Source organism: Amphiura filiformis, chromosome 10, assembly GCF_039555335.1.
Source record: "Amphiura filiformis chromosome 10, Afil_fr2py, whole genome shotgun sequence".
NCBI lineage: Eukaryota > Metazoa > Echinodermata > Ophiuroidea > Amphilepidida > Amphiuridae > Amphiura > Amphiura filiformis.
Window position 1 is genome coordinate 60,262,540 of NC_092637.1, and position 25,472 is coordinate 60,288,011.

The following is a 25,472-nucleotide window of genomic DNA, read 5'->3' on the forward strand; positions in this document are numbered from 1 at the left end:
GAAAGTCAGAAAGGATCCTGGTTTCATACCCTGGTTTCTACAAAGTCCATATATAGCGCATTTTTGGTTCTAATTTCACAATCCTTTTCTTTTTAGGTTCATATGAACATATAAAAAGAAAGTTCCTGGGACCATATTTTAAAACTAAGCGTGCAAACATATAAAATGATTATGGTTCTTGCACTGCAAAAACAAGTGTTTATATTTAAACACCATATTGTGTTTATTAGAGCAACACTTAATAAACACAATATGGTGTTTAAATATAAACACTTGTTTTTGCAGTGTGTCAGGTGACACATTTTGCACACCTTAGAGAACTTCGACTGCTCAGTGCCACAAGTGGGTAAGTGCAATAGCTGCCCTGTGAACATTGGCAATTTACACGCAGTATACTCACATACACATGGCAGCTGTAACACATGGCAGCTATTGCACTTACCCACTTCTGGCACTGGGCAGTCGACTTGCTCTAAAAACCACGCGTAGTTTTGTGTGTGTCCTCTTTATATCATAAACAGGTGATAAATATGGGAAAAAATAACCAGTGAAAATTCTGTCAAAGTTCAAGAAGAAGTTAATTTGGTTCCACAAAGAATCATTTTAGTTAACCTTTATACACCGACAGAACAAATAAGCAATAATTAGTTAAGGTTCTTTCCATGAAAAGAACTAATGGCTTCACAAAGAACCATTTTTATTTTCAAAGGATCTTTTGGAACTTCAAGAGAAGCATAGCAATATTAGAACGATAGGTTCTGTTTAGAACAAAAATCCGTAGAAGGAAATCCCGGTTTTTCATGGAACCAAATTCTTATCGTTACAAAAAATAAACCGTTTCTTTATTATATAAGGCGACGGGAAAAATACTGTCCTATAACGGGCGGAAAAACCTTTCAAGCATACGTCGGCCGGACCTTTTCTTTTTCTTTTTAAGGCAAATGACCTTAAAAATCACAGAAATCTGTAAATATTTTGCAATATTTAGACATACATTAAAAAGAAAGAAGATAAAAATCCTGAAATTTTCGATAGTTGCCGGGGATATTTGGGTCGGCATTCATTTTTACAGCAAAATCTTTCCCCTAATTTCTTAAAATCTTGTTCAGTCGAGCCCATAGAAAGGGGTTTTTTCGTCGCCTAATAATTTTGTGATTGAAATATAACACATACATTAGTTTGATCACTTTTATGAGGTGAACGTTAACTGAAGCATGGGTGTTTATGAAGTCATAATACCTTAACATCTTAATAAAAATATGGTAATAATAATTTAAAAATATACAAAGGTTTGTTTACAAAAATAGGAAGCACTCACAATCATTATTTATATTATTAAAAACATTCAAAATACATGTATGTATAATGAATACCCAATATACCTTATTTGGCTTAGTCAAATAGCAGTGTTCTCAAATCTGAACAGTATCTGAAAACGTTTCGTCTGCATGTGCGGTGACAACAATATTTATGCATTATTACTATGCAAATAAATTCTTCAATATAGATTTGATGTTACTCAAGGAAAGGAAGCCCAAACGAATAATTCAAATATTGTTAATAATAAACGCGCATACCATTATCTGCTTCTAATTACTTCTTGAATATTTTGGTGGCCGCGCCGCCGCTCATACCCGGAAAGCTACGGTAGTTCATCATTCATATCTAATGCATTCATCGCAGAAGAAGAAAAAACCGTATAAAAATTCTGTTTAATTCAGTTCAAAAGTAGCAAAAACAAAAGAATCTCTAATGGGTACACTAGTAAACAATTATTTAAACTGTCAAATAGCTGCTTAAACCATTTTCTCTGTGTATTATGTTGTGTAAAAATTAAAATATTTCGAACATTCAGTTGCTTTGCACTTGTTCTGTGTTTTTGAAGCACGTTTTGTAATAATGGAAATCCTTAATAATTTGATTCTTCTTTTAGAAGTACTCCGATAACTAAAAAGCGCCAATGTTATTTTGTTAAACAGATACTGTATTTACAGTATTTTACTGATTCAAAAAACTTTTTGCCTCAAATTATACGTAGAAATTGCTATATGTGTAATTATTATATTTTGGGAGCAGACTGGTTGAAGTGTACACCTGGCAGTGCTACACTCAAATAGAAAGTATCTGCTATGCTATCTATTGATAGATACTGTCGTTCTTTTTGGTATGGAATTAAGTACTGTGCAACTTTGATTTAAAAATAATTATACTCAATTATTTATTTTTATTGTCGATAAGGATAAGTATAGATTATATGATTCAACACCAATGTCAAACGTCAGTACTGTACCTTGCTCTTACTGTATAGATTTTCAACTTGTCGTGCTTGTCAAATTACAACTGGACACCAGGGCAACTAACTTTTGGGAACGATCCAGTTTTTTGAAAGAGGGTGGGCACTTATGAAAATGTTTCCGGCGCGGCGCGGCGCACAGCAAATGAAATGTTACTCTATTTGGCCATTATGGCCAAACCTCTCAAGCTCTCTCAGGAGTATATGTTTAGAGGAGGACGTGGTCTGCCCCCTATATCCCAGCCTGGATCCGCCATTGCAAATAACAAATATGTTAGAACTTGACTGGCCCATACGACAGTGCCAAATTTGAGCTTATAATTAGTTTCAACTAACTTGATTATTTTATCAGTTGCGAAAATAGTCCATGATGAAGAGCCACCATTATCGCGAAAGGTCTATTCAAGTACTATTATTGCTATATTTCAGAGCTCTATCACTGACTATGGTGAAACGACAACTCTTGTGAAAGTTCTGACACTAGGATCCACAACATGCTCATCTATCTGGGGTACAGTTAAACCCCAATACATGTACATTCATTGAATGACCTTTGAAGATTTGGGTACAAAAACTCATACTCTGCAACTTGAGGTCAAATTTTGCACTATGATTATGTAATTGAGGTTATTGAACTATTCCATTGGGATGAGGCTATTGTGGTCCAAGTGTATCAAGTTGCCCACATCGTGAAGAGTCTACTTTCACTCGCTCTGTGACGTCAAGTTCAACACCTAGCAACAGGATGAATCGCAATCTTTACGAAAGCTCTCGTGGCAGCATCCATACCGGCCATCCATTGGCCTGCGACTTTTAATGAACAATCGCTGTCTCAATCATTCAACAAATTTAAGAATGATAAATCCAATTTCCACGAAAGCTCTAGTGACATCCACAACTCGTAGCTACCATATCATCAAATTCTTTTAGCACCACGTTGTTAAAATCATCCAAATAAAGTACATGGATGCTCTCGAACTTATCCGGTACACAACATGGATTCGGTAAACGATTACCCTTACGGGTAAAACCCCGGGTGTGAAGAATAGCCTGAACTGTGGCGTGGTTGGTAGCGTTGAAATGGGGATCCAACGGGAAGGGGCAGTAGCCTTCGCAGTAGTTTGCTGTGTAACCTGTAGTATAATATAAAAGGAAAACAAACGATCAATTAAGAATCGGAGTGAAGAACATTAATAACATGCAAATTATGTGATTTTGTGGCTTAATTTGTAAAGCACCCAATTGTTCAGAGCAAACAGTTGTTTAAACTTTTAAATACCTGTTTAAACCATGTTTCTCTATATGTTGTATATCGAGTCATGCACAATGCCACTCGCCATCACTACTTCATTATTTAGATTATTTAAATTTCACTATACCAAAAAAGCCATATACTTGCAACACATTTCATCATGCTATATTTCCTATGGGCTGAGCTCAGAAATACTTATTGATATTTTGGTGGTGTTTGGTGACTGATGATGATAGTTTTACAATGTCATTTACCATGCTTGCTGTAACTCGGCTAGTTTTGTTAACTTGTTACAGACCTCACTTCATTGTTTGTTTTGTTTTCTAATATTGTTTTGTGAACTTAAATGGCTATATTTTAAAAAGCACAAAAATGTTATATTTCTGCTCAGTTATAATTCTGCGCCCACGAATACATGTTAAAGATAATAAAAGTTAGTTAACGTGTGTTTATGTTTTCAATGTGCCTTAGGCAATAGAAACAAATTAGTTCGATCTTTCGATCGACCATCGATGCTTGGTCGATCCTTATTATTTATGAAATCAATTAATTGACTTTTGTTAATTGTGATAACATGAATCTTAGTATGTATTGATATTGACCAATAAAAATTTATCATTAATTAGTTGTTAGTTCATTAATAACAAGCATCGGGGCAGCATCAAAAGTCGAACACATTTGGTTCTGGTGCCTTATTGAGTATCCCACCTACACCAATCCCGGCATACAAATAACCATTTTACACACAAGTTACTGAAACCGTCAAATAATTATGCGATCTTTGGTAAAAGTTTGTGCTTGAATCAAATTCATTTACACGGTTGAGTAAAACGTACGACCATGTTTGTCCCAATATAGGTCCTTCATAGTATCTATCATTTTATGACACCATTACATGGTAACAGAAGCGTTAAGCGTGTCCATCTACTTAAATAGTTGTTTTGTGATTCTTAGAATTCAAAGGGACAAAATAAACAAGATATAAAGCAGTTTATAATTGAAAATTACCACTTTCATATTTTACCAAACCCAATATTAAAGTATAAGATGCAGGTCGAGTTCGGCGCGTTTATGCACCGTCCCGGTTATCTACGGTAGACAGCAAATTAATACCAATTGCCAGTACACTGACTTGAAGCAGTAATGCCTTTTAAAGTAGACAATATAATCTAAATAAACAACAACAACAAAACCATTTTGACATACAAGCATGAATTTTGGCACAGTTGATCCAGCAGAATCTTAATTATGTAAAACCTCCGGGTAAAAATTGAAATTTCGCGGAATTGGTGGAAAAAAGCTGGAATTGGGATGGAGCATTTTCATTTCCAAGGAGGAGGAAGGATGATGTGAAATAATGTTTAAGACACGTTATTAAAGAGGGGAATTCAACTTCTCCATTTTAGGGACGCGCACACATCTTTCCTGATAAGGGCCCGATTTAGAAATCAGGTGAAATTATTTTCTGCAATGATTGGTCATTGTCCAGACTGATTTTTAATTACAGTACTCGCCATTTCAATCAGGAACAATTCATAAAGTGTCATGCTCGTCTCTCGTTGACGATTTTCTTGTAGCCCAGTTCGGACGCCGGGTTTTATTCATGGAACTCGTATAGAGGTAAGAATAATGATAACCCTGGGATGAGAACTCGCGAAGTGATGGATGCTGGGAGATATAAAAAAAGTAAGTATACTTGGGGGCTAAATGTATTACAGTGCCGTGTATCAAAATGATTGGTACCCATCACTTTCAAGTGATTATGGACAAGGGCTTTATCAAAATACAACATAATATCCACCAATTTGTGTTAGATGAATGTGATAAACTGTTATAACCTATAAATTCTGGCCACTCCAATGGAATCCTATATCTTATATTGCATTAGGAAGTGGGCTTTTCAATAAATATCGAAGGTACCAATCATTTTGATACAGCCTGTATGTATGCATGCGGCGACAGAGGCAAGATTCATGCAATTGCACACAAATTATGGTATACTATTTGCAACACTTAATTTGATTTTAAAGATCAGAAACAAGCCACGGGTCTATAATATATAATGATATAGCCAAAAATTAATAACATATCACAAAATTCTTATCAAAAGTGCGAAATTAAACCAAAATAACAATAAAATCCTGTTACATGATGGTTTGAATCACTCATGGCAGCAGGCAAACCATAAAAGAAGTGTAACAAAAGGTCATTGTATTCCAATAGTATTTACATTGACAGTGGCCTATATATTGACACTTCTTAACCATTTCACTACTGGTTTTATGTTGTCAATTAAAATAATGATAATAATTATTGCAGAATTTCCAAGTTTTTACTAAAAATCGTAATTGTTTGTAATTTTCACTCTTTTGAAAGCTTTATAAACCTGGATCTGCAGAGATTATGATGAGAATATTTTTGGAATTCTGAAACCATTATACCGGGACCATATAGTGCATCTATGCGATGTCTGTTATTGCCCGATATCATGGATACCTGGATACCAATCATACAGTCAAGTCCCAATTAAATGTGATCAAGTGGATAGGTCCAGATGGCCCTTAATTAAGGCTAAGCAAACTTAAACATTTAATTTGGTAAGCAGTTCAATAATAAATAATACAAATTATTGGTTTTAATTCAGGGACTCAAACAAAATCTATAGTCTGCGATTTCAAATTGCAGTAAGCTTGTAAGGAGTTAATCAACGTATTTAAAGTCTAAATTTTTTGTTAACACACTTTCTTTCTTAAGTTAAATCGGGTTCATTGGCGCCTTTTATTCAATTAATATCAGCGTAGGAAGTTAATCTCAATATTAGCTTTACAAAGATTCTATCCCATATTGATCATTAAGTCGAGTTTATAGTTTTGTTGTTACCGATAAGCGATTGATTAATTGACCAATAAGAGTCATCGTTACTTAATTGGACGGAATGGACGGTCCAATTCAGTGGATAAAAATACAGCCACTTAATTTTTGCGATCGAGCCATAAATGTGGTTCACATACTCCAAAAAAAAAAAGTTCAGTTAACTCTTTAACATAGTTATTGGAACCAGAACGTGGAAATTCATTGCATCGAGTGGTGTATGTGGCTATATACAATAGTCATAGTTGGGTTTCCCTTCTTCAGACTCAGCTAGGCCTATATTTTCGGATTGCATGTATAAATATCATGTATAATCCTGTTGATACGACGAGATCTGAATTTCTGTCAAGTTTATTATCAAACGTGCAAATAACATTTTCACGAGCTGTCTAAGGGGTGAAATCAAAACTCGATAACCGCCGGTTCCGTCCGGTTTCCATTGTTTAGAACAAAAGAAACCAGACGGACCGGCGTTCAACCACCGGTCGAGTTTTTATTTCATCCCTAAAATCTGTGTCTTTGTTGTTGTTGTTGAAATATCGTTAAGGTGTGGGGGGCGGGGGGGCAGTGGTGAAAAGGTACATCAGCAGGTTTGAGAGATAAACTGTCTTTTGTTTTTGCTTAATGCATACATTATAATTATAGTCGATTAGTCATGCTATAGTTGGGGTTGGGATTGCACTGAACTAAATGGACCAGGCCTGCACACTTTCTTATCACGTGATCTGATGGAGATAAAGGGTTAAGTTATGGACGGAAACTATTCAAAACGGTTGAGCTAATAGGCCTACTGTTGGTTGGAACATTTCCCTGTTAGCATCTAGGCGACATGAACTAATTTACTTAGAGTCTCTTGCATGTTAAAGGTTTTTTCGTAATACTAATACTTAACCTACAGTACAGGTTCAGATGTACTTTCAAATTCACCTGTTCGGTAAATCCCATAACCCATTGCGTCTGATGTTGTCACGCCTATGCGCACATCATTACTGCGCACTTCACGGCTTTCATATGCGCAGTAACGATGTTCGCTAACGATGTGCATCGGCGTGACGTCAAATGACGATATCGGGGGGTGCACGCAAAGGCTTATGGGTATTCACCAAAAAGGTGAATTGTCACGTCGATGCGATTATTACACTTTTCATTCATATTTTTGTTTACATTTCGCAGATATTTATTTGATCATAATCATGGCATTATTTTAGTAGGCCTTGCAAGCCTATTATTTGCCAGGACCCTCGAATTAAGTCTATAGTTCATGGGCGCCACTTTTGTTGTTGCAAGAACAATATTAGTAGCGTGGTTACCATGACAACTGAAATACTATAGTAGCTATGCGAGTATCAAAAAGTTGTTGCACTCCTTAAACAAAAAAGAACAACCTTGAATTTCTGTAGTTCTAAAGTCTATTTACGTGTATTTGGCGTTCCTCTCAAGAAATGACGTGTTGTTGGCGAAAATATGTCCTTACAATAAATTTATTCACTTATCGCTTTATTTTGTTTGTAGAAGATTTAAAAACGAACTTTAAAAAACCAAACACAATAGGTACTGTTACTGTAATCATGGCGATTGGAGGGGAGTATACTGCCGCTTATTTTGCCAGTCTACATGCTGGTTATTTTTGTCTTTGTAGCATGTTGAGATTTACAGGTTTTTAAGGTTCGCTATGTTGAATATGAAAAACGGTTCCCAATGTCGTAACCCAAACCCTATAACCGAAATCCTTATACATTAAATTAAACCTGCTAACTTAAAGCTCTAACCCTAACCAGAAGTTCGTATACGGTATTCGACATAGCGAATCTTTTTTCATATTCGCCATATAGCTTTATAGCTAACCTTCGACATAGCGAACGGACACCGATTTTAGTCATGGATATTTCCTGCATGAATTAACATTATTCAAAACAATAAACAACTAAGAAGAAATCGCGTCAAAAAACACTTGAAATAGAAGGCAGAAATGTTAGATATGTATGTTACGTGAACTTGTGTACGTCATCCTAATAACAATCGACACACAGACATTTTGGCCACTTATTGAAATAAAGAATCTAAAGAAAGATGCCCACTAATTTCCTCTGGATATCGGAAGCGAGTTGAGACTGTCTAAGGCCCATTAAGTCTGATTAGTGTCTTACATGGCGACATCAAAATGGTCACAAACAAAAACCACTTCACTTTCATTTTCATTAGGACAAACTATGACTCTTTGTATGACGATTAAATGTCCACTTATTACACTGAATTCATAGTTCTATCGCACGCGAGATGACGGGCAAAGATCTATTCCGATCGGACTTAGCACCTGAGATGGTTAGGAGAGCACGGTGCTCGTTTTGAAAAGAGTGTTCGTTCTGATATTCCGACATTTTTAATTAAATTTGATGGTGCCATCAGGTTCAACTCTTGCTGATTAAAATCCATATATATTTTTTCCTGCAGATTTAAAGAGAAATTTTCAAACCCCGTTTCAAATATTTGGAAAGGGGTCGGAATGGGGACTATTTTTGCGGATGTACCTTCAAAATCGATTACTTGTCGATGCATCGCTAGCGATAGAAATATGAACTGAGATCTCCAATCGTTGAACACAGATGGCCATGTTTCTACAGAGCAAAGCAGCACTTACATTTTAAAGATAACACAATAATTACAAGACCTTACTCATGAACCACTGAGCCACTACTAAACATTATTTTGTATTCCGCACTCGTTGGAAGCATATGAAGGTATGAAAGTATGATTTGTTTTTTCCTCTGAAATATCCCACTCTGTTTAAAGCTGTAGTTTAAAGCATTCGACATGAGAGGGTAATTGAATGCACACTTGATGATCCAAATGATTCTATAATACCAAAATTAGTCTTAATACCTTTGTTGATACGCAAAACAAATTCAGATTTTTCTTTCATAAGTATTCGGTAATAAGATTAATAAAAATAATATACGGAAATCGGGTCGATTGCCTTTTTAAACCTACGTCATTAAGTAAATGTGTATTTGAAGCAATTTGGATATTTGTATGATCTGTAATGCCACTTTGCATGTTATTATATTTCATGGGCCGAGAACAATTTAGCTAAAAGCCTACACATGTTGCGGCAGGGTCAAATTCCAGTCTAGGTTTAAGATGTTGTCGGATGCAATACTTTTATGTGCGCAACTTTCGATAGTTGTGTAAATTCAGTTCCACCAATTGTATGCTGGACACGTAGTAGAATTTAGTTGTTTTATGATGTTTTACCCAACTTTTTCTCGATTAAAATGACAGAAAGCAGTTTTAAGTGAACATTTATTTCGATACTTGGTTTTGCTCTAACTTCTTTTTTTCATCAATTTTGTACATAGGCTACAAAGTAAGTGTCATACCCGAATATGCTTACAACTCTACATCTTTTATACTGTTGTATTATTGGCCAGTGCTAATGTCGATTCTTACAGAGCCAAGCGCACATCATCGCCAGCCACTTAATTAATTGCTATCTTCAGTAGATAGCATGTAGTTCATAAAAAGTAACCTAACCATTATAATTACGCTTATAGCTTCAGAGCTATTTATTGTATTCACAATATTTAACATAATATATATTATAATAATATTATAATGACCGATGGTTTATTTACATGTATTTTGATACCCCATTCGTCCAAGGTCGTTCAATATTGGTAACACAGTATAGTATTTTAAAGTAAAATACCCGAATTTGAAAGTTGCATTGTACAGCGATCAATGGTTATTACGCACCGTTGCTTTTTGTCATGCTCGTAAGTTCTACCGTCCATTATATCATTGATTGATGTCAATAGAATTCTTTTAAGTGGCAGTGAATGTAAATAATTCATAACTTGAATATTTTTCATGCAGATATTTTAATGCAGTCTAAAATTAAACCTTTTATCAATTCAGTGCTGTCATGTAAGTAGACTTTTACACTGACTGTGGAAAGCTTACAGGTCGAGAGTAGGAAGGGTCATTAGTTCGAAAACCCAAAAAACTTAGTTATAAACCCTAACCCTTACCTTAACCCTAAACTTCATCTTAACCACCCAAAACTTCACCCTTACCCTAAACGTCACCCTAACCATAACTCTTACCTAAACGTTTTATTTGGTATGACCGTTTTGTTGTAAAAAGGTTACAGGTCGATAGTCCGAAAACCCAATAACCTTATCCCTAACTCTTACCTAAACGTCACTATAACCCTAACCTATATAACCTAAGCCCTAATCTTAACCCTAAACATAACACAAACCCTGTGGAAATATTTATGCGATTATTGACTTCCTTCACTCATTTCATATTGGCTAAAACTGGACAAATAGGGCTCCTACCGTTCCACGCGCCTTATGGCAGACACCACAACCCCCCCCCAAAAAAACACACCTGCAATTAAAATGAGAGCTAGGTGCCCCACTTCCGACATGCTTTATTTCCGTATTTGTTATATTTGTTCAGGTCAGTATATCGTAGATTTATTTATTGTCATTGTCCGTTTTTATTTTGCTAAATTTGTTTATTTTCTTTGAAGGTAAACCAGTTTATCGTCATGGTTTGCACGGATTAGTTCAGGTCAGCAAGCCAATTTTACCATAAATTGATGAAAAAAAAGGATTAGTTCCAGCGATTTTGGTTGTTATCTAATTCGGTATCTTCTCATCTGTTCCATAAACTAGGCGTATCCGTAATTAAACTGGTGTAGCGGTGTGTTGGCGATATCTCCGCCTACTCGCCCAAGTAAAAAAGGCTGTATCTATTACTAGAAGACCAATTCAGATACTGCCTGGTGTACTCCTGGTATTGTGCAAGAGACTCTGACCAAATGCCTGTAATTTGGTAACTGACACTGCCGAAGTGCAGGTATATTGGCAAGAGACTGTCGAAAGGCTGGTATTTTTGGCAATAGACACTGTCGAAAGGCCGGTAATATTTGCAATAGACTGTCGAAAGGCCGGCATGTTTGGCAAGAGACTGTCGAAAGGCCTGTATTTTTGGCAATTGACACTGTCGAAAAGCCGGTATTTTTGGCAATAGACACTGTCAAAAGGCTGGTATTTTTGGCAAGATACTTTGACGAAACGCCTGAATGTTTGGCAAGAGACACTGTCGAAATACCGGCATTTTTGGCAAGAGACACTGTCAAAGCCCAATATATTTGGCAAGAGAAGAGACTCTGGCAAAATGCAGGTATTTTGACAAGATACTATCAAAAGGCATTTTTGGCAAGAGACATTGTCGAAAGGCCGGCATTTTTGGCAAGAGATATTGTCGAAAAGCCGGCATTTTTGTCAAGAGATATTGTCGAAAGGCCGGCATTTTGGCAAGAGATATTGTCGAAAAGCCGGCATTTTTGGCAAGAGATATTGTCGAAAAGCCGGCATTTTGGCAAGAGATATTGTCGAAAGGCCGGCATTTTTGGCAAGAGGCATTGCCGAAAGGCCGGCATTTTTGGCAAGAGACATTGTCGAAAGGCCGGTATTTTGAGCAAGAGACATTGTCGAAAGGCCGGCATTTTTGGCAAGAGGCATTGTCGAAAAGCCGGCATTTTTGGCAAGAGACACTATCAAATGGCCGGCATTTTTGCCAAGAGACGCTGTAATAAAAGCCCGGTATTTTTGGCAACAAAGTTGCGGAGATTCTCGTCTCTGTGTTCTCACTTATCTGATCCGCCTAGCAGTGCCTATTCTCAGTTAACGACCCATTAAGATGAAGTCACAGATAACATAATGTTATGTTGCACATGATTAACTTTCTAATGACATGAATGGATGTGTACATTGTTGACACTGGCTATGTTTAATTTTTCTTTGTGTGGAATATGTTTTTGTATAATTAGTTATTATCATTGAATCTGTGTGCGGTACAATAAAAGGCCAGATTATGTCGGCAGACTTCGGTAGTACGTGATACCATGTGATTTACACCCACATCCCCTTGACTTGCTGTGAAAAAGGTACACTTGTTATGTCACCTTCAATAACATACACTTGACTTCTAGCTCATTATGTTTGTATACAAAAGTCTAATACATATTATACATATTCGGTATATTTTATGCTGTAATACAAAATGTGAATTTCAACTTATGTCCATAGCAAATATCAAGCACGTGACACAATCACAAGAACGAAACAAGAAGAAGAAACGAAACAAAGAGACAAAAGCTGACTTATTTTACTGACTAAGAAATGCAAACAACAACAACAACAACAAAACAATGATAAGATAAATATGTATGAGACGTCACAAAATGCCGTTGAAACTTAAAGCCAAATGTGTTTTTACTTTCAAATCCTTGAAACCCAAATATACCTGTTGTGTAAGCTTGTGTGACTGCATCCTACAATAATGCGTATAATTACTTATCGGTTTATCAGTGACTCTGTATAGAGGAATGACCCGTTGCACAGTTCAATCTGTATCTAGACGTGCAAGCACGCATCAAAGGCGGTTTAGGACACAAAAGCAGATAAAAACAAAATAGGAAACAATAAATTATCATGTCAATTCTCTCTGTTTTCTTTCCATGGCAACAAATAATTGAAATCAAATACCAGATTTGTTAAAGAAATTCATTACGACTATAGTTGTAAGAAAAACTGTTGTCGATATTTCCCCAACAATATGATAATGATAGTCGTCACAACCCCGAGATAATCACGCTTGAACCGTAATAGAAATACCTACAATGTATTGACAAAGAGTCTGGTATACCCGACAAGATCCCACTTTCATGTCACTGAAGGTCCTAGTTTTTAAGAGTCCGTCACCAAAGACCTACAGGAACATTCCACCGTTAATGTCCTTAGCATCTGGATGTCTGCTGCACCCAACCCAGTATTGTTTCATGCAACAATGACAGTATAATAACATCGGATGATAACAGTCAATGTCTGTGCTTCTTATGATACAATATTTAAAGTGCACAACTCCGGGGCACATCTACGAAAGACCCCTATATTTTTAACGTAACATAATGAGTGCCACCCAGGGACTTTGACGATTTCATAGGCCTGTAATAGTAGGTATATAATTAGCAACTGATATAGGTTTTGTAAACTACGTATGCGTAGCCGTACGATTGGACCCTTGTTTCGTCTTCTTGTATTGACCCCATCGTCATCTAGTCCAAAAGTAACCTACTTTCCATTTTACATTGATTGCTGCTAGACTTGACTGCATCAGTCAAGATGTCGTGATCTGCTGGTAATAGTTCGTTTGCGGGACCGCACCACGCAGGGGATATTATGGGTTGTTGAGACCCACAAGATTATTGAGAGACGAGTGATGGTGTTAAAGGGTTTAACCCCGCCAATACCCTCACAGGATACGATGGTTTGTTGGTGTGTAATAGGCATTTGATGCATATGATTCATCCAGTACATTGAGCAACATAGATATGAACACGTCCTTCTCGTGTTCTTGTTGAAACATTCAAATAATACTATAGGGGCCTATTATGTAACCTACTGCGATTGGCACTCTGCCGAAAAAAGGCAAACTGTCGTTTACATGTGGCAAAGAAATGCTGCCAAAATAATATAAAAAAGCCAGCTTTTTTAGGCAAGAGACTCTTTCGAGATGCCGGTATTTTAGCAAGATACTTTCAAAAGACCGGCATTTTGTTAATTGACTCAGTTGATGGGTCAATTTTTCTAGCAAGAGACTCTGTCAAAGTAACGGTATTTTTGGCAAGATACTCTTTCGAAGATGCCAGCATTTTGGCAAGAGACTCTGACGAAATATTGGTATTTTTAAGAGACTCTGTCACAACGCCGACATTTGGCAATTGACTTTGTTGAAAGGTTGGTATATTTGGCAAGAGACTCTGTTGAAAGGCCAGCTGTTTTGAAATATTTTATCAAGAGACAGTCGAAACTCGAAAGGCCGGCAATTTAGGCAAGACACATTGTCGAAAGGCTGGCATTTTGGGCAAGATACGTTGGCGAAAGGCCGGCATTTTGGGCAAGAGACACTGTCGAAAGGCCGGCATTTTGGGCAAAAGATATTGTCGAAAGGCCGGCATTTTGGACAAGAGACATTGTCGAAAGGCCGGCATTGTGGGCAAGAGACATTGTCGAAAGGCCGGCATTTTGGGCAAGAGACATTGTCGAAAGGCTGGCATTTTGAGCAAGAGACACTGTCGAAAGGCTGGCATTTTGGCAAGAGACATTGTCGTAAGGCTGGCATTTTGGGCAAGAGATATTGTTGAAAGGCCGGCATTTTGGGCAAGAGATATTGTCGAAAGGCCGGCCGACATTGTAGGCAAGAGACATTGTCGAAAGGCCGGCATTTTGAGCAAGAGACACTGTCGAAAGGCCGGCATTGTGGGCAAGAGACATTATCGAAAGGCCGGCATTTTGGGCAAGAGATATTGTCGAAAGGCCGGCATTGTAGGCAAGAGACATTGTCGAAAGCCCGGCATTTTGAGCAAGAGACACTGTCGAAAGGCCGGCATTTTGGGCAAGAGACATTGTCGAAAGGCCGGCATTTTGGGCAAGAGATATTGTCGAAAGGCCGGCATTGTAGGCAAGAGACATTGTCGAAAGGCCGGCATTTTGGGCAAGAGATATTGTCGAAAGGCCGGCATTTTGGGCAAGAGATTTGTCGAAAGGCCGGCATTTTGGCAAGAGACATTGTCGTAAGGCTGGCATTTTAGGCAAGAGACACTGTCGAAAGGCCGGCATTTTGGGCAAGAGACACTATCGAAAAGCCGGCATTTTGGGCAAGAGGCTGCCAAAAGGCCGCCAGTTTTGGCAAGATACTATTTCAAGAGGCCGGCAGTTTCGCAAGAGACTCTGTCGAAAGGTCGGTATTTTTGGCAAGGTGCCGTCGAAATGTCGGCATTTTTGGCAAAAGGTTGTCAAAAGGACGCCGTTTGGAGCAAATATCGACATTTTTGGCGATTGAATAAAAACGGATGTGTAGTATAACCAATGACCATCCTGACCAAAACACCATTCGTGACAGAAATAAGTGAAGTCTAAAGATCAGATGGGCACTTTTTTCAGTGTTATATAATATTCACTGTCCTTTGCTATCGGTCAACCAAAGTTCAATGAAGCCAGTTACATGGTACTTGGAGCTTGAACCTAGTGGTTTGATTTTCTTAAAAATTCCTGCAGGAAGTAAATTCGCTCATATTGATATAACTATGATTTTGCAATCAATCCATTGTCCCAATTGTCCATGATTACACCGATTTCTAGATGAGCATGCATGTGTGGTGATCCCCTAATCATTAGTTAAACTTCCATGTGAATAAAACTATGATGACCCTATGAAAGTACAACTTCAAGTTTCCTTCATCATGTGATCATGATCATTGAGATAAAAATGAAGAATAAAATAAAAACCAAAATACATAGACTGCTGCTTCCGTTTAAAAGATCGTGACTTTTTAACATCTCGTGCTAATAGTATGTGACACAGTCAAACAAAGTCAAAACAAACAAAGACATACTGTGGACCAAATAGACGTGTTGTGTTCAAGTGTTGGTAATGTTCGGAAGGTGTAAGAAAAACAACCCCTAGAACGGTGGTTAATGACGGAGACGAAGAGACTGCTTGAGGAAGATTAAGGCTCGAGAAACGATCAGGAAAACAACCAAAAGTAAAGAATAAAGACACACATGATGGGAGACACGTCGCACACATTATGTGAGCACATCATCGTCCTCCTTTTTAAAATATTTCTATACAGTATCGTTCTCCTGCTTGTCGACGATGATGGTGACGATGATGATGATGATTACGATGATGATGATGATTACGATGATGATGACGATGATGATGATGGTGGTGACGATGATGATGATGATTACGATGATGGAGAAGACGATGAAGATACTGATGGCGACGAAGATGGTGATAATGATGACGACGACAAACAGGGGAACGAGAATAAGGAAAATCATCAGCATTAATTCTTCTTCTTCATCATCATCATCATCATCATCATCGTCATCGTCATCGTCATCATCATCATCACCATCATCATCATCATCATCATCATCATCATCGTCATCATCATCATCATCATCATCATCATCATCATCATCATCATCATCGTCGTCATCATCATCATCATCATCATCACCAATGGTTCACCATCATCATCATCACCATCATCATTATCAGTGCTGAATTTGAGAAGATGATAAGGGAGGAGGATGATATTGATCACTTTTTTACGATATCCGCCAATGTAGGTGATAAAATGATAATGTTTTTCCACATAACAAAGGACAGACAACATATCATTTACACAGGAGTACTTTTTTGTGAAATATTGAATCATAAGATGAAATTGAGCAAAGTAAGATTCCACCTGGCCGAGTTATCCCGAGGCTTCAATTTGCAAACATTATTTCTGGTAATCCATCGGTCCAGGCCCAAAGTTCAACTCCTCCATGACCTTTAGATATATCTCACGGCTTCGGATTTCTACGGAGCATGTCTGAGGGAAATGAGACTCTTAACTTAGATGATGTTCATGGCGCGAATATTGCTGCAAGGTGATGAACACACGGCTAGCAATCTAACTACAGAACTCATACACATATCAGTTGAATTGTCATATTGTCCGAAAATAAATTCATTTTGTAAGGTACGATGCTGACTTTAAAAGTGATGTAACCCAATATTTGATGTGTGTATTGATATTGCAAATGATATTAACTAGGAACTGTTTCACAATGGAAAGTCATGATCATGATTAATAAAAGCGACCATGGCATCTTGATTTCACTGTTTATTCAGATCATAAGTGCGAACTGTAATGTGTCCTTGATTGAGCGTGTTTGAGGCGCGATGCGCTGAAGTCGAGGTCTGAAACGCCGATGAGAGTGTGCTCCGCATCGCCCAATAAGTACAGTGTAGTGATACTGTCTTATGTTTAGAACAATTACCGATATCGTTCCGTTCATATCATCTGTGATTTACATGAGAAAGATCAGTTTCTTCGTTATAATTGAAATACAATAGGAATATCAAAATAATACTGTCATCATAATATAAATATTCTTACATTTTTTTAAACATCTAAACAAATGGAGCTGTCAAGCGCTTTTAAGTAGAAGGTTATGATGTCAACATTTTGTGTACCTATGTGATATACCCCGGAGGAAGATTCAATGAACAAGACGTGAGAGGGACTTAGATGCGTGTCCGACAACTTGAAGTATCACGCTGTGTGTTTGAAGGAACCCGCCTTATTCCTTAGGCGTGGCGCCCCAGGAATGCCAGATTTTTTCTTGATGTCGAATAACATTGAGGGGAGGATTCAGAACATTTAAGATAATTGCAAAATATGTGTGATCTTATATGTCAATATACTTGATTTGTTCAGAAATGCAGTCTGAACTGAGTGTCGAAAATGACTGACACAATATCATTACAGCGAATGGAACACATTGAAAAGTACACTTTACAGTCCTGTTGAACCTCATGGATGGTAAATTTCATTGACAATTTATTTTAGATATGGTTTATTTCCATTTCGTCTATCTATTTTCGCTGCCCACCCTTTATATTTGAAATGGAAGAGCTTACATTATGTAGTGTGACGAAGGACTGATTTGTAAGGGAAGAAGTGGAAATAGGACAATTTGGTTTATTTTGAATAATGTATTTGAGGAATTGCAAAGAAAAAATGGTAAAATTTCTTCTTCGCAGAAATCTTACAAAATTCATGTATGACGTTTAATGACTTTGGGAAGGTGTCAATCCTGTTCGTCTGCGCAATCAAATGACACGATGAATAAGCCTAGATATTTAAAATCTGTTTTGAATGTTGTTTCGAACTATAATCACATTATAGCTATCTAGGGAAAACCAACGCATACTGAATTGTTTCTCGACTCAAGTCTACTCGTGAATCAAATGATGAAATTATATGGTGTCTGTCGCTGAAAAGGCTGCTTTTGGACACTTCAGCTAGGAATATAACATGATCTAGCCGTGTTATATTTCAATATTAAACACGAATCCACTGATCATTCACATGATTAGTCAAAAGTTTTAGCAATAGCGAAGTCTCGTGCAACGATAATTGTGTCACTTCCGGTTGAGCAAGTTACGCTTGATGGTGTGTGTTGGCACTGTAACGTCATTACTCCAGTAATGATAATTACACGTCGGAATATAAAGCTATAAACATAATACACTAAGTTTTACATTATAATATTTTTCTGTTAGATCTGGCTAGTCTTTTTTGTTTGTTTATTGATGTAAATGTTTGGTCCTTATTTGTGTGTTTGTTTGTTTTCACTCGCTTTATTGGTAGCAATGCCTAGGCCTGCTCCAGTAATGATTTTCGTGTACATTATCTACAAGGCAGCAATCAGTGTTAATGGATCTAGTTTTAATACTATAGGCAGTCTAAACACCCTTTTGATAGTATTTAGGTTTATTGCCGCAGTGACCTACTACACTTAGCCATAACTCCTCCTTTCAATTCCAGATCCATGCACTCTAAAAAAAGTGAGCAATTTATTTGGGTAGGTCCCCTATACACTCTAAAACAAGTGTAAATTTTATCCAACCAGTGCACGTTTGTCGCAAATGTTCATTTGCCTAGGGAGTCATCCCTAGTTTGCACAGAGCAAAATAGTTGTGCCCAATCCATGCCGGCATTTTGAGCAAGAGATCCTGTCGAAAGGCCGGGATTTTGGGCAAGAGACCCTGTCGAAAGGCCGGCATTTTGGGCAAGAGATATTGTCGAAAGGTCGGCATTTTGAGCAAGATGCTGTAGAAATGCTGTTAGTTTTTGGCAAGAGGCTGCCAAAAGGCCGCCAGTTTTGGCAAGTTACTATTTCAAGAGGCCGGCAGTTTCGCAAGAGACTCTGTCGAAAGGTCGACATTTTTGAAGTCATGAAGGAGGGAGTCATCCCTAGTTTGCACAGAGCAAAATAGTTGTTCAAAATGTGCCCAATCCATGCAAAACAATTTGTATGTATTCAAAAAGAAAATAAGCTCACCAGTCACCAACCTTTCGCTTCTTCAAGATCTGATAATACAAGGACATATAAAGCTATATAACTCTAGCCATCAACGAGATTATTTTTCGTCAACACTTTAACAGCGTATGAACCTTTGCTTATGGCATACATATATGACAAAATTTACACTTCACAAAACTGTACTCAACTTTGAATCACCTGATTAACCCTTACACTGCTTGGATGTCAGCAGCATTGGACAAGTACAAACAGTACAAAGTATACGGGCATAATTTTTAGAGCTTTTGAAATCTACATTAAAATGCTAGCATGTCTATTACTGGTTCAGTGGTTCTTGAGACGGGCGGGCATTTACAGTTTGGGCTGACTTTTGGGAGCCCGGTATAGGTATAGTGCCGGCTATGTACCAAAACCACAGCACAAACCCGCGAAGTGAAATTGTTAATGCGACATTTTGTCTTATTAGCTTTTGATTTATAGCTAATAATTCTTACATGTATTTGTGTTTATTATAATTTACGAATCTGCTAATGCATTCGTGACAATCGTGAGGTGTAATATCTATGTCATGTCATCAACATTTTATTTCATTTGCTTTAAACGTTATTCTACAAACATCGCCATCATACAAGGTGCCAACCCGCAGTATCTGGCCATACGACGGTTTAAAAATAATAGCAAATTTACAAATTTGCTAATAAACAAATAAATAAGTTTTCAACATAATCTTTCATGTAAGATGTCATTGGGCTATTCCAGAAAATAAGTGCACACCCCCTATAGAGGAGTAAATTTTTAATCAAAGAAATGTCCGGATTTCCAAGTCTGCTTTCTGAAAACGACTGGAATTCCAGTTGCCAATGTCACTTGAAAAAGCCTGGAAATCCAATTAAATGAAGGAAAAATCACGGAAATGGCCAAAATGAGCTCTCAAATTGAGGATTTCTGATTTTGAACTATTTTTCTGCCGGATTTTTTTAACCTTTGGACACTTTAAAAGTCTGGATTTCCAACAGTCACGATTGGATAAAAAGTCCGGAAATCCGAACTCCTCTATAGGGGGTGTGCATCTATTTTCTGGAATAGCCCATTACGACGGACGGACTGTGCCAAGGCACGTGCCCCCAATCGATCTGAAATTTCAAAAAATCCCATAGGAAAATTGCCGAAAAACGGCTTGTGCCCCCATCAGACCCGGTGCCCCCCTCCAATCATGGTCGGTGCCCCCCCCCCCCCATGTGATGACCCACGCTACGCCACTGAAAGTCAAATCAATGACAACACTTTTATGCTCGTTCAGAAAAACAGTTCTTTTAATTGTAAAAATTCGAAGAGTGTAAAAGAGGAAGAACACGTTCACTATCCCGATCCTATCCAAAGGAGTCATTCAATATGCAGAAATAACTCTTCAAAGAGTACATTTTGTTGAATTCTTTTAAAGTGTAAATACCCCATCAAAAATAAGTTAGGCCTACTTTTGTGCTGAACCTTTGTTAAAAACAAACACATTCTTTTTCAAGACACTTACATAGAGCCTACCCCCTTCCCCAAAGTACATAACCCCCAGCAGTATCGGAAAACCGCTAAGTTCTCAGTCAACATACGTATGGATGCACGGCCAAATCATTTAGCACTTTCAGTGTGGCCCGCGCCGTGTCTTTTGATAGGGGTATGAAAAATTGATCAAGAGTCCGCGATATTGTTTATGTGAGATGTAAGAACTGTTTGATTTAACTGCACTTTATTGTGTTGTCTTTTGAGCCGGAAAGACAATCTACCCCAGGGGTGGGTACCACTGATTTTTCGAGTCTTCAACTTTTAGACACGTCTGCAGGGGTGGAGTTGCAAGACGGCCATTTTATTTACAGATTATTGGCATTTTGTGTACTTTTTTGACTGGAATTTGTGAGTGCGTTGGAGTCATTTCGGTTAACATGGTCTTGATGTTCGTCCAATAGCGAACGCTTCAAATCTGCAAAATCATGTACAATTAGCATATTTTTAACCTATTTAAGTGCTTTTTGTCCCCTAAAAGACCATGTCAAATCTTGCTTTCACTTAGAGGCTATAATGCTGTCTATCACGATTTGCATTTCCTCAGTGCGCTTTCTGATGTCTGCGCTAGTATTCTGTCTCTGTGTCTCTCTATCTGTATTATGACAAGTCTGTCCGGTTGTCACGTCTGTCTGCTCTCGATCTCTCTCACCTAGAGTATTTCTGTAAATCAGTCATGAGCTTCCATTTACATATTGGTCAAAATTTAAAAATGAAATTAATTTTATCTTTCAAAATGCTCTTTTAAAATAATAGAGATAGTGGTTATTAATTCATTGAATATCAGAGCTGTCATAATTCTATTTATTACCCTGTTATGATAAAAGAGATGAAAAGGGGGTCATTTAAGGTTAAAGTCATGTCACTTAGTTGTCAGCTTCGTAACAGGTGCTGTTTAACATTGTCAACTATGTATGAATTTAAAACAATCCCATGATGCGTGTCGATAACATTCTTTCATGTGGCCTATCGCCTCAATACAAGCTTTTAATCATAAAACCCTCTTCTTCTGTATATTGGGCTTATACTATATAGATATAAATACCTCCTTGCGATGTAAAACCATTTTTATATACATCGCTGAATGAGATCTGGAATCTCTTGAGCATCTGATGTGTTTACATGCATGCACGTCACGCATCACCGCCCGGATCCCCACACGTTGAACTTTACGAGCAAATTACAGTTGGCCCTAGTGCGTACCCTTGTGGGATCCCACTTCTACGATATTGACTGTTCACTTTTGCCATGCACTTTCTCCTATACCATCTATACATATGCCTTCCATATATTTATTTAGCAGTGAATGATAGTGATAGGTTTCATAATGTTCCAGAAAACATGTCTAGATGTGTTTAACGCGCTGATGATGTCTTTTAAAACCGCAATGTATCATGGGATATATCAAACTCGATCTAATTTTGACATAATTCATAAAACGACTGGAGCAGGAGAATAGAGTGAAGTTGTTTTACGGGCATACCGTTCTCAATCGGTGTATAATTGGGTGGCGACTGATTCCTACAATGTAAGCCATTGGATAAATGCAGCTTGCAATTACAAACAATTAGAGCGCCTTCTATTTAGAAATCAAGTTAAATGCTTTCTAAGCTGCCTAGAAGGGTTTTGCTATTTGGCTTTTTCATTATAATTGATTGTTTTTAGTGGTTTTGTTCTTCTGGACAAGAACGTATCGTGGGGGGTTTGACTGGAGAATAAATCAAGTGTTGTTTGAGATGTTTTTCTTGCAACAACTTCGCCGAAGGTAAATAACATTTTTTGTCACAAAAAAGGAAGTATTTAATCATCTGAAATAAATTGCATTACCAGATGCGGTCAAATTATTTAATTTTAAATCCATACACAGGTGAAAGACATTGTAAATCAAAACGACAACATATTAAATCATATAAAACATGATTAAGAAACTCAATTAATATGTAAAGAGGTGCATATCATGCCCTTAAGGGCCCCAACCAATGACAACGTTTATATCAACACCCTTAACACCACTTCTGTCTGTCTTTCTTTCTTTCTTATTTCTTTCTTTCTTTCCTTCTTTCTTTCTTTCTTTCTTTCTTTCTTTTCTTTTCTTTTCACAGGTTTCCCAACTCAATACTCAAAGCGGACATATAAATAAGTATCACTAACAGAAACGTGCAACTATTCCGTTTCATTCGGACGGCTTAAGGGTAGACCAAATGGGTACGTCTATTTCTTCGTATCATCATGGACCTGATCTCACCTAACCCCCATAATGTTGATACATCCTTACGGTGATGTTCCGTTGCTCCAGCGTAATTTAGAGGCAACCCGTCTTCAAAAGCTAAATATCCCAAATGTTTGAAAAGTTATTATTCAAATTTTATGCCAATGTTGGCAAACTTGTCACCCAAACATCCATTCTTAAAGAACCCAGTATTTTTCAAGGGCCTCGTCAGACTCGGCCCCAAAAGTGTGCATGTGTTTCACGAGCTTCGGAAGCGGGGTCTGGGCTATGGCCCCTTAAATAATTTTGGAAATACCCTTCGGCCCCCAATACCAGGTAAAAGGCCGGAAAGGCCCCTCCCCACCACTAATATTATTCATAAGCCTGTTTGCTGTTTAAAACTTTGGCTTTCCTCTTGAAAGAATAGGGCAGCACTACGTTAAATTTACAATGTCAATTACAGAAGGGAAAATATTAAGAGATTATGTTGCAATTTTCGTGATTTTAGGCGATATTTGTTGTAGACTTTGATTCCATCCGGACCTGATGACCTTAGGACTTCGATTTACTTTCGTTTTCGTGAGAATAGATAGGTTAAACTAAGGTCCTAATTTCAGTGTAGAATAGTTTTGCTCCCACAATGTCAGTAAAACTACATGCCTCATCCGATAACTTTTTAGACAATATTGCGTGCATTATCTTCAAAATGTATGAAACGTATGCACCAAACTTATAGGGCCTATATTTGATTTATGATTTATGCGTTTCAATCACCCCAAAACACCTTAGAATTCGATGGTACATGCTACGGAAACAGAAGTGTATAAACAAGAATTCCTTTAAAAAATGACAGATACTGGTCATAAACAAAGGTCATATAATTGATTAATCAAATATAATTAATCTTTTCCCGCGAGCTTTTACCCATACCCTTCCCCTGTCTTTTCTTTGGTTTGCTTTGTTAAGTTGCTTTGTTTGAAAACTTCATTTGGTCTTAGGGGAAGACTAACTTTCAGACCTTTTTGGTCTTTCAGCCTTTTCGAATTCCTCATAAAGTGTTTGTACATTTTGTATTAACATTTGTTGATGTCTTTTGTCGTAATGCTTTTTCATGGAAATAAAATTTGAATGAATTGAATTGAATTTTAGAAGTGATCATTTTAGAAGAAAATTTTTTAAAGTGATCATTTTAGAAGAAAAAAAACCTCTGTAATTGACACGAAACAAACACAGGTTGATTAGGAAGATAAACATGTCATTATGCACACACAAGACTCACCTCACGAAAATACAACAATTCCCTTAAAAGGGAAATTAAACATCAAAAGCAGTGCTTTTACTTACCGTTTGGTGCGATAATCCAATCGCTCCATCCCACTTTTTGAAAATCCACATAAAAATCATACAGTTGGCATTTATTTCTGCCTAGTTTCTGATTGTCTCGCCTCGACGATGAGGGCGGTGCTCTCTTTCTCCTTCTCGTCCTATCGTCTGTTGATTTTCGAGGTAATCTCAGTTCTACATCTCTCTCGTTATCAGTTCTATGATTATTTGAACTAAGTTCTAAGGCGTATTTTGAGTCCCTTTTCACAGGTTCTGCACTCCTTTCAAGTTTATTACTATTATAATCTGATATTTGGAGTTCTCTCTTTGAGTTTTCATGATGAAATCTGTCCTCATTATACTCAACATTGTCTAAAACATCGGGGTTAACTGCTACTTCCCCTGAGCCTCGTTCTGAAGGCAGAGATATGTCTTTTTGTGCAATAGCATTATCATTTAAGAATAACACCAACAGTGGTGTCCTATTCTGGTGTCGTTTTCTCTTAGGTATTTTTGTGAACAAAATTTGTTTTTTCAAATCTTCGTCGTTACTTTTAATTTTCATCTGGAACTCCTTGGTGTTACCATCTCCTGTCAATAACATGTCTGGAAAATCAGATAAAGGGTTGAACGCTGACGTCACGTTAAATTGTAGCCATCCAGTGAACGTTATATTCACATTATTTTCGGCGACTAATCTCTTCCTCGGTTTGATTCTATCGATAGTGTTAAACACATGATACACTTGTAGCGTCACTTGCTCGTTCTGTGTAGAGAACTGTCGTGAATTTCTTGTAGGTCGTTTGTAGACACGTAACTCAGCGGACAAGACAGATTCGCGGGACAGGACACCAGTTGTCTCGAAGATAAAGCGATTACGACCAGCCCATGAAGCACCTGTTTAATAAAATTAAACCAAAAGAAACAAAAAATAAATCAACAAAATGAAGAAGCAAACAATAATTTTGGCAATGAACCTTCGTCAGAAACAGAATGGTGACA

The 25,472-nt window shown here is 37.4% G+C and overlaps 1 protein-coding gene across 1 annotated transcript in view; it reads right to left on the reverse strand.

Annotated features, from left to right (window-relative positions):
• Positions 1-293: 293 nt before the first annotated feature.
• The window catches only part of LOC140163097 (bone morphogenetic protein 2-like), a 57,093-nt gene continuing 31,914 nt past the window's right edge, over positions 294-25,472 (reverse strand). Inside the window, exons 2-3 of the mRNA XM_072186473.1 lie at positions 24,492-25,367; positions 294-3,426 (exon numbers count right to left, since the gene is read on the reverse strand). Of these exons, the coding sequence (XP_072042574.1) occupies positions 3,176-3,426; positions 24,492-25,367 (1,127 nt within the window). The 3' untranslated portion in view covers positions 294-3,175. The remainder of the gene's footprint in view (positions 3,427-24,491; positions 25,368-25,472) is intronic.